General features: G+C 40.8%; 1 protein-coding gene across 3 annotated transcripts in view; it reads right to left on the bottom strand.

Moving 5' to 3' along the window:
• DDX50 (DExD-box helicase 50) overlaps positions 1 to 11,024 on the bottom strand; it is a 49,068-nt gene that overhangs the window by 28,525 nt on the left and 9,519 nt on the right. For all 3 annotated transcript variants that reach the window (XM_008073089.1, XM_008073090.1, XM_008073091.2), the window contains exons 3-7: positions 9,048 to 9,123; positions 8,177 to 8,355; positions 4,265 to 4,382; positions 3,963 to 4,148; positions 3,338 to 3,483 (exon numbers count right to left, since the gene is read on the bottom strand). In XM_008073089.1, coding sequence (XP_008071280.1) covers positions 3,338 to 3,483; positions 3,963 to 4,148; positions 4,265 to 4,382; positions 8,177 to 8,355; positions 9,048 to 9,123 — 705 coding nt within the window. The remainder of the gene's footprint in view (positions 1 to 3,337; positions 3,484 to 3,962; positions 4,149 to 4,264; positions 4,383 to 8,176; positions 8,356 to 9,047; positions 9,124 to 11,024) is intronic.

The following is an 11,024-nucleotide window of genomic DNA, read 5'->3' as shown; positions in this document are numbered from 1 at the left end:
GCTGGGCTCGGTGGCTCAGCCTGTAATCCCTCGCCTTTGGGAGGCTGAGGTGAGTGGATTGCCTGAGCCTGCGGGTCCGAGACCCACCTGGGCAACTTGGCGAGACCTCATCTCTATAATAAATCAAAAAATTAGCCGGACGTGGTAGCACGCGCCTGTAATTCCTGCTACTCGGAAGGCTAAGGCAGAAGGACTGCCGGAGCCCAGCAGGTCGAGGCTGCGGTGGCCGGGAGCGGCCACTGCACTTCAGTCTGGGTGACAGAGTGAGACTCCAACTCAAAAAAAAAAGACACATATTAACCAAGTAGCAATGTAAGGATCTTATTTGGATTCAAACTATTTTGTTTTTAAAGACAGCTAGTATAATACATACACAGATGCTTAATTACATTAGCTGTCTTCCACTGTGACAATGACTGTGGCTTTTTGTTTTTGATCTTTTGAAGAGCCCTTACTTATCACTTTAGAAATATGTACAATTACATGAAAATGAAATGACTGGGATTGCTTCAAATTTGAGAGTGAAAAATGTATTGGGGTGTAGAAAAGATCAGTGTTTTGGATTGGGCTTTTTTTTTTTTTTTTTGAGTCGAAGTCTTACTCTGTCACCCAGGCTGGAGTGCAGTGGCATGCACATGGCCACTGCAACCTCAATTCACTGGGCTCAGGCGATCGTTCCGCCTCAGTTTTCCAAGGAGCCTGAACCATAGGCACACGCCACCACGCCTGGCTAATTTTTTTATTCACTGTAGAGATGAGGTCTCACCAAGTTGCCCAGGCTGGTCTCAAACCCCTGGGCTCAGGCATTATCTCACCTTCACCTCCCAAAGTGCTGGGATTACAGGTGTGAGCCACTGTCCCCAGCAAAAAGATCACCGTTAAGCCTGGTAATGGTACATCATGTTTCTTATACTATTCAATTTTCATATATGTTTACCATACTGCACTATAACAAAATCAGAAGTAATCCTTATTTGATGTTTATTCTTCCAACAAATTTTTGCACATTTACATAAATACTAAGGGAATTCATTTAGCATTATTTTTATATTTTTTAAAATAGTGTAAGGCCGGATACTGGGGCTCATGCCTGTAATCTCAACACTTTCGGAGGCCGAAGCAAGAGAACTGCCTGAGCCCACAGGTTCGAGACCAGCCTGAGCAACATGGCAAGACCTCGTCCCTACATTAAATCAAAAAATTAGCCAGGCGTGGTGGTATGTACCTGTAGTTCCAGCTACTTGGAAGGCTGAGATGGCAGGATAGCCTTCACCCAATAGGTGGAGGCTGCGGTGGCCGTGAGCATGCCACTACAGTCCAGCCTGGGTGACGGAGTGAGATTTACATTAAAAAAAAAAAAAATGTGATTTTGTTCATAACCTGTAATTTGGTTTTTATCGTTCACTCTAATTTACTCTTTTTAACCATCGCATTGCATTTTATAGATGATACTACTGCTCACTTAGCCTATTTTTTCCTACCTACACACATATGCATCTATTTAATGGAAAAGTGACATATGTGGTACACACCTGACTGTCATAAACACTATAAATATTACCTTTCTTTTTTGTTTTTTTGTTTCAGTCAGAGTCTTACTATGTCGCCAGACAGGAGAGCAGTGGCACGGTTAGAGCTCACTGCAGTCTCAACTTCCTGAGTTCAAGTGATCTCTCCATCTTAGCCTCCCGAGTAGCTGGGACTACAGGCAAGTGCTACCACGCCTGGCTAATTTTTTTGACTTTTGTTAGAGATGAGGTCTCACTATGTTGCTCAGACTGGTCTTGAACTCTTGGCCTCAAGCAATCCTCCCTCCTAGGCCTCCCAAAGTGCTGGGATTACAGGCATGAGCCACTGTGCCTGGTACCTTATTACATTAAACATACTATTGGTTTAATTCTCATGGACTCAAAATTATCACCTTTATCCCTCACCAATTCTTTTTCTTTTTTTTTTGAGTTGGAGTCTTACTCTGTTACCGAAGCTGGAGGGCAGTGGCACGCTCAGAGCCACAACAATCTCGACCTGCTGTGCTCAGGCGATCCTTATGCCTCAGCCTTCCAAGTCGCTAGAACTACAGTCACTTACCACCATGCCTGGCTAATTTTTAAATTTATTGTAGGGGTGAGGTCTCGCCAAGTTGCCCAGGCTGGTCTGGAACTCGTGGGCTCAGGCAATCCTCTCACCTCAGCTTCCCAAAGTGCTGAGATTATAGGCGTGAGCCACCACTCCCAACCTTTCTGACTTTTTTTTTTTTTTTTTTTGAGTCAGAGTCTCACTGTTACCCAGACTGGAATGTAGTGGCACACTAACAGCCACAGCAGCCTCGACTTGCGGGGCTCAGCAATCCTTCTGCCTCAGTCTTCCAAGTAGCCTGAATTATAGGCATACGCCACCATGCCCAGCTAGTTCTTTGATGTATTATAGTGATGAGGTCTTGCCAAGTTGCCCAGGCTAGTCTCAAACCCCTGGGCTCAAGCAATCCTCTCACCTCTGCCTCCCAAAGTGTTAGGATCATAGGCGTGAACCACCACACCTGACTTCTACATTTAGAAGTGTTTTCTAAGCCGGGTTCAGTGGCTAAGCCTGTAATCCCAGTGCTTTGGGAGGCTGAGGTGAGTGGATTGCCTGAGGCTGCAGGTTTGAGACCCGCCTGGGCAACTTGGCAAGCCCTCATCTCAACAATAAATCGAATATTAGCTGGGCGTGGTAGCGCACGCCTGTAGTTCCAGCTACTTGGAAGGCTGAGGTGGAAGGATCGCCGGAGCCCAGTGGGTCAAGGCTGCAGTAGCCGGGAGCGGCTTGCACTCCAGTCTGGGTGACAGAGTAAGACTTCAATTCAAAAAAAAAAAAGACATGTTTTCTCTTCTCTGAGATCAAATAACTATTCACCTGCATCTACTTTAAATTACTTTATGCCTTAATTTTTAAATTTTTTGTTATAGGGTATTAGATGAGGATCTAACTTTTTTCACCTAAGTTGTAACATATTGTCCCAGCACAATTTTTTTCTATTCAATATGAATTGCCTTTGTCACATTCTAAATACTTTCAAGTCTTTTTTCCAGCTCCTTGACGTAAATAAATACTTTCAAATCTGTCTCTATGACTACCTGTGTCTCCTATTAGTACTTGCCTGTTCACATACTTTTTATTTTCCTATGTATTCAATTCTGCTCCTTGGTCTCAGACTTTAGAAAAATATAGGTATCTTATTAAGAGCAGAAAAGAAAGATTAGGCCTGAACAAATAACCAAAATTTAAGTTTAGCATCAACAAATTTCAAAAATAAATACCAACTAAAAGCTAAAATCTATCATGTTGGAAAGCTACTTACTTCCACAGTAGTTGCAGCCTTTTGAGTCATTTTTCCAACAAGGTCAACCTGTTCATATCTGGATTTCATGTATTTTTTTGCAACTTTGTATACCCACTGTGGGCAAGTTGCAGAAAAAAGTAAAGTCTGAGGATTGTCTTCAGAATCTTAAATAAACAAAAAGAATTCAAATGTTTTCTTAATATCCCTTGATGTAGCCAACTCTTAAAAATCCCCCCAAGCTTCAAAGAAATAATGAAAAATTCAAAACTTGGGGTGAATTTTTAACATATACAGACTTCATTGCAATTATTAAAACTTTCAATTTTCAAACCAGGGGGACTGAAGAGAACTGAACCCAGAAGGAAGGTGAGAATTTAAGAAGGAACAAAGAAATCAATAAAATGAGTTAGTAAATCTAACTACTAACTATAAAAAATAATACATGGAAGAAAGCATAGAAAGTTAAGAAAATATTTAAAGTATGCTACAGTATTTTCTTTTTCAGAGAGAGAACAGACAATAAATAACTTTAGTTTTGTTAGAACACCGGGGACAATGCAATAGAAATTATGAAATAAAAAACTCATAAGCTTTTAAGATCAAAGAAGAATTGCTAATGTGCTTATTTTGAATTAGGATATACCAGTTTTGTAGGATTCGTGAATAATATCTTCAACTTGTTCAGCAAAACCTAAATCTAACATTTGATCCACTTCATCAAGCACAACATGGCGCAGTTTAGAAAGATCCAATCGGCCACTCTGCAGATGGTCTTTGATACGACCAGGGGTCCCAACCAAGATGTCAATACCATTTCGAATATGATTAACTGTGAGAGGAGAGAAATGCCAGTAACATGTAAAAATCAAATATAGACGTTCACATTATTTCTTTAGATTTAAGTAGCAAACACATCTTGCACTACTACCATACGTATTTACTCACTTTGGCTTTGATATGATGTTCCACCATAAAAACATGCCACGCTGAGTTTCCTCGTTATATCTTTGAAGTCTTTGGCTACTTGGTTTGCTAGTTCCCTTGTTGGAGCCAAAACAAGTACCTGAGCAAAAGGTTTAAAAAACAAAAAGATACTTTTCTAAAGACTCATTCATGTAAATTCAAACTGAGAAGACTATTTTTTCTTTTCGTTTCTTTTTTTTTTTTTGAGTTGGAATCTCACTTTGTTGCCCAGGCTGGAGGGCAGTGGCACACTCATGGCCACCGCAGCTTCGACCTGCTGGGCTCAGGAGATCCTTCTGCCTCGGCCTTCCAAGCAGCTGGAACTACAGGCATGTGCCACCATGCCTGGCTAAGTTTTTGATTTATTGTAGAGATGATGTCTCGCCAAGTTGCCCAGGCTGGTCTCAAACCCGTGGGCTCAGGCAATCCTCTTACCTCGGCCTCCCAAAGTACTGGGATTATAGGCATGAGTCACCATGCCCAGTCTAACTATTTTTTCAAAGTGCATTTAAACCTTGAAAAGTCAGGCCAAGAGCAGAGATTCATGTCTGTAATTCCAGCACTTTGGGAGGCTGAGGCAGGAGAATCGCTTGAGACCAGGAATTTGAAACCAGCCTAGGCAACATAGTGATTTCATCTCTACAAAAAGCAAAAAATTAGTCATGTGTGTTGGCATGCGCTGTAGCCCCAGCTACTTGGAAGGTTGAAGTGGATGGAGACTGAGCCCAGGAAGTCAAGGCTGAGAAGAGCCATGATCACGCCACTGCACTCCAAATGGTTAACAGAGCAAAACTTGCCTCAAAAAAATAAATAAGAATGTCAACATTAATGTCTTTTTTTTTTTTGAGTTGGAGTCTCACTCTGTCACCCAGGTTAGAGTGCAATGGCACACTCACAGTCACTGCAGCCTCAACCTGCTGGGCTCAGGCGATCCTTCCACCTCCGCATTCCAAGTACCTGGAACTATAGGCATGTATCACCACGCCTGGTTCATTTTTTGATTTATTATAGAGATGAGGTCTCACCAAGATGCCCATGCTAGTCTCAAATCCCTGGACTCAGGCAATCTTCTCACCTTGGTCTCCCAAAGTGCTGGGATAATAGGCATGAGCCACAGAGTCCGGCCTAACATTAATGTCTCAAGTATTTGAAGACAGAGCACAAATAGCAATAAAAATAGTAGCGTGCTGGGCACAGTGGCTCACGCCTGGTGGAGGCGAGAGGATTACCTAAGTCCAGGGGTTCAAGACCAGCCTGGGCAACTTGGCGAGACCTTATCTCTACAATAAACCAAAAAATTAGCCAGGCGTGGTGGCACACGCCTATGGTTCCAGCTATTTGGAATGCTGAGGTGGAAGTATTTCCTGAGCCCAGTACATCAAGGCTGTGGTGGTGGTTCGCGTGTAACTGTACTCCAGCCTGGGTGACAGAGTGAGACTCCAACTTAAAAAAAAAAGTCACTGGGCTCGGTGGCTCAGCCTGTAATCCCAGCACTTTGGAAGGCCAAGGCAAGTGGATCGCCTGAGCCCGTGGGTCCAAGACCCACCCAGGCAACTTGGCAAGACTTTGTCTCTACAATAAAATAAAAAATTAGCCAGGCATGGTAGCGCGTGCCTGTAGCTACTTGGAAGGCTGAGGCGGAAGGATCGCTGGAGCCCAGCAGGTTGAGGTGCTATGACCGGGAGCGTGCCAATGCATCCCAGTCTGGGTGACAGAGTGAGACTCTAATTCAAAAAATTAAAAAATTAAAAAAATTTTTAAAATCCCAAAACAGCAGCTTATATTTATATCTTTCCTACTACCTTCTGGTCTCTTCAGTGAAGTTCTCAAGCCTCTTTTCATTATCCTTCTGTCCCTCTTTACTACCTCTGCTCAGAATTTATACCACCTAAGATATTCATAGTTTACTCATTTGCTGATTGTCTATCTCACTCACTAAAATGTAAGCTCCACGAAGGCAAGTTTTTACATCAGTATGGGTTACCTTATTCATTACACTTCAAACAGTGTCTGGCACAGAATAGAAACTCAAAAATTTTTTTTTAAACAAATGAATGTATGTTCACCATGTGCTCTATAGGAACTACCTAATTTGATTGTCACAAAAACCCAAGGGTGGTATTATTATCCCAGTTTCATAGATGAGGAACCTGTGTCTTAGAGAAGTTAAAAGTTTAGCCAACATGAAACAGCTAGAAATGGTGTGGCTGGAATCTCCAATAATATCTTTCTAGTACAAAAGCTTTTTAAGGCAGTGTGGGATTGTGTTCTATTTCTATTACTTACAGTCTTGTCTAATTTCATCCAAGAAACAACTCTCCAAAAAGATTTAAGCTTTTTAAGGTAGTATTAGAATTGTGTCCTATTTCTTTTATTTGCAGTCTTTCCTAATTTCACCTAAGAAACACAACTCTCCAAAATAGATTTATCCTGTAAGCCAACACAGTCAACCTGATTTGGGATAGCTGATCCAAGACCATTAGGATTTAATTATATTTATATAAGAGAATTTGCTTTTATATTATAATATCACTTAGAAGTTTTTCAAGAAACAAACTACTTTTAGTCACACTCCTGCTCAAATTATGAGGCTGATTTTTTTCTTCTTCACATTTACAAACCTTTAAGTGCACATAGGTTCTAAAAAGGTCAAATTTTAGGCTAAAACTGTACTAGCCCCTCATTAGTTGACTTTATTATTTATAAATTAAGACAGATAACCAGTACCCCAATAATATAGGAACTAGCAATATCAATTCTGTAATATTCTTCTTAAAAAATCAACCAGACCAGGCACAGTGGCTAATGCCTGTAATCCAGTACTTTGGGAGGCTGAGGTGGGAGAATTGCTTGAGTTCAGGAGTTCAAGACTAGCCTAGGCAACACAGTGAAACCTCAAAACTACAAAAAATAAAAAAATTAGTCAGGCATGGTGATGTATGTTTATAGTTCTAGCTACTTGGGAGGCTGAGGCAAAAGGGCTGCCTGAGCCCAGGAGGTAAGCCATGATTGTGCCACTGTACTCCCTCTTGGGCAACACAATAAGAACATGACTTAAAAAAAACAAAGTCAGTCAGTGAAATCAATGATACTGGAACACTCATTGAATGACCAAATAAATGAATACCTTTTTAGAAAATTCATTTCTTTAGGTCATGTAGTGGCTCATGCCAGTAAGCCCAGCACTTTGGGAGGCTGAGGCAGAAAGATCATTTGAGGCCAGGAATTTGAGACCAGTCTAGGCTACATTGTGAGACCCCATTCTCACAAAAAAAATTTTTGCAATTAGAAAAAAATTCATCTGTTTAAAATAAAAGCAAAGGTCAGGCCAGAAAAAGAGAAGGGTCACTAACTATATTAACTGTAAGTACTCCTAAATAAGATATACCAACACCCGGGCTCGGTGGCTCAGCCTGTAATCCCGTGCTTTGGAAGGCTGAGGTGAATGGATTGCTTGAGCCCGTGGGTTCGAGACCCGCCTGGAGAACTTAGTGACACCTCATCGCTACAATAAATCAAAAAATTAGCCGGGCATAGTAGCATGCGCCTGTAGTTCCAGCTACTTGGAAGGCTGAGGTGGAAGGATCGCTGGAGCCCAGCAGGTGGAGGCTGCGGTGGCCAGGAGTGGCCACTGCACTCCAGTCTGGGGGACAGAGTGAGACTTAACTCAAAAAAAACAAAAAAGACATCTAGGGATCCATACATTCATATGCAATAACTACTTTACTTTAGCTTTGCTAGAAATTTCTTTTTGTGAAAATCAACATATTTTTACTGTATGCCACAGGACTAACTTTTCTATTTTGGGGGCACTTGAACTTAGGACTGACATAATTCATTCTTTCCCTTTTCATTAGAATAATGTTTAAAGCTTTCACTCCCAATAATAATTACCTTTGGTGAGCGGCTTTTTTTAAATGTTTCTTGATTTCTTTGGAGTCTTTCAATCAAGGGGATGGCAAAAGAGAATGTCTTTCCTGTTCCTGTCCGTGCTTGAGCTATTAAATCTTTTCCTTCATATACAGGACCAAAGGTCTTAACTTGAATAGGAAAGAGATATGTTACCCCTCGACCTGTAAAATGAGATTACATTAAAATATTTCTTTACGATCAGCATTCGGAAAAAATATATTTATTTAAAAATGACAATCCTGATTCTTCAATGTCTTCCTAAAGATACATCACCTAGTGACATTTACAGTTATTCTTACTGCAAACAGGAATTATTTAAAAACTGGTCTAGGCTGGACTTGGTGGCTCAGCCTGTAATCCCAGCACTTTGGGAGGCCGAGGCAAGTGGATTGTCTGAGCCTGGAGGTTTGAGACCAGCCCAGGCAACTTGGCGAGACCTTGTCTCTACAATAAATCAAAATTTAGCCAGGCGTGGTAGCACATGCCTGTAGTTCCGGCTACTTGGAAGGCTGAGGCGGAAGGATTGCCAGAGTCCAGCAGGTCGATGCTGGGGTGGCTTTGAGTGTGCCATGGCACTCCAGCCTGGGCAACAGAGTGAGACAACAACTCAAAAACAAACAAACAAACAAACAAACAAACAAAAAAAACTGACCTAAACGGTTGACAAGTACATAAAATTCTTAAGGCTAAAAAGAGGTCAGAATACTGAAAAGGATGATGTCAAAGTAACTGCAATTAAAAAAGAGCTATTTTTCTGTGCTTTTTACATTCTCCTTTTGGTCAGAAAAGGCACAAGAGTTTTATAAACCTAGTAGTAAATTTTCAATTACATATCCATTAAAATTCACAGTACCTTTTAGAAGCTTTATAGTCTCTTCAGAAATAGGGAAATTGGAGAAGGCTCCTTCTTTCTGCTCATGTGTTAGGGTCTGTAAAAACAAAATCAAAGTTCTAAGTAACACAGTTTATATTCCTCATTTGCCATTTTTTATTTTACTAAACAAGCAAATGAACTTTAGTTAGTACTTGCAAAAATTGTATAGATTAACTTACAAGGAAAATTAGTGAAAAAAATCCTTTAAATGTAAAAAATACCCTGACTGGGCATGGTGGCTCAGTCTGTAATTCCAGCACTTTGGGAGGCCAAGGCGAGAAGACTGCCTGAGCCTGGGAGTTCGAGACCAGACAGGCAACTTGGTGAGACCTCATCTCTACAATAAATCACAAAAACTATCCAGGCGAGGTGGCATGCATTTGTAGTTCCAGCTACTTGGAAGGGTGAGGTGGAAGGATCTCCTAAGCGCAGCAGGCTAAGGCTGAGGTGGCTGTGAGTGTGCCACTGCACTCCAGCCTGGACAACAAGAGACTCCAACTCAAAAAAGAAAAACCTTATTTATTTTATGTTGAAAGACAGTCTCTCACTCTGTTGCCCAGGCAAGAGTACAGTGGCACGATCATAGCTTACTACAGCCTCAAACTGTGGGCTCAAGCAACCTCCCACCTTAGACTCCCAAGTAGCTGGGATTACAGGTATGAGCTACTGTGCCTGGCTCAAAAGTATCCCTTTGACTGGGCTCAGTGGCTCAGCCTGTAATCCCAGCACTTTAGGAGGCCGAGGCGAGTGGATTGCCTGAGCCCGCGGGTTCGAGACCAGCCTGGACAACTTGGCAAGACCTTGTCTCTGCAATAAATAAAAAATTAGCTGGGTGTGGTAGTGCGTGCCTATAGTTCTGGCTACTTGGAAGGCTGAGGCAGAAGGATCGTTGGAGCCCAGCAGGTTGAGGCTGTGGTGGCTGGGAGTGTGCTACTATACTCCAGTCTGGGCAACAGAGTGAGACTCCAACTCAACAACAACAAAAAAACCCAAAAAACAAAACAAAACAAAAAAATCCCCAAAACCCCAAAGTATCCCTTTAACCCTTTATACTCAGAGACATCTCACAAAGTCACTTACCAGCAACTCAACCAGTTTTACAAATTAGTAAAAAATGAATCACTTCATATTAAAAGGTACAGAGTTGGAACCAATTATTTTATTGTAATGATATTTGGATTATAACAAAATTTTGGACATGGAGGAACTTACTTATGACCAAAAAAATCAAAATTCTATATTTTTCTAAGGTGTGATAATGATCTGCCTTCAGCTGTGAAAGTCTCTTTATTTTGCTCATCTTGCTTATCTATCTTTTCTTGCTATGCCATATGATACAAAGGGTATACCACAACTGCCTTTCTTATACAAATGCTCTTTATCATTACCTTCTGTTGCAAAGAAGTTTTGGCACTACTGTAAAAGCACTTTACACATTCTCTTTCCATGTAATGCCAGTTGATATTTTTTTACATATATCTCAGTATATATTCCATCTCTTTGCTTTTTTGTGCAATTTGAATGGAATACTTCAAGGAAAAACACATTTTTGAAAAATTTGTGCTGGCAAAAGTTTGTCCTATATAATCAACAGCAATCTCTTCATATCCCCTGAGAAGGGACAGTCAAGTGGTTTGCTAGATTTATGATGTCTCCTCAGAGAGGAAAGCTGAGTACAAAGGTTTAAATAGCAAGCTTACTTAATACATTTTTCCCATAATACATTTTAAACTATTTAATTCACTTATAAGACTCCCTTTAGAAATGCAACTACTAAATAAATCAAAATATTTCCATTTGACAAAGATATTACCAAAAAGTATTAGTAATCTAAATCATACATATAGATATAGACAATATAATTACAAAGATTAACGTGAGGAAAGTAAACTTTTTTCCAAAAATAAAAGTTAAAAATTTATTTTATTGTATTAAAAGCTCCCCCCCCCCCCCCCC

This window comes from Carlito syrichta, unplaced genomic scaffold (genome assembly GCF_000164805.1).
Source record: "Carlito syrichta isolate Samal-C Ts95f unplaced genomic scaffold, Tarsius_syrichta-2.0.1 Scaffold315646, whole genome shotgun sequence".
NCBI lineage: Eukaryota > Metazoa > Chordata > Mammalia > Primates > Tarsiidae > Carlito > Carlito syrichta.
The sequence above is the reverse complement of the archived record's forward strand: the minus strand, read 5'-3'. Positions and strand labels throughout refer to the sequence as shown.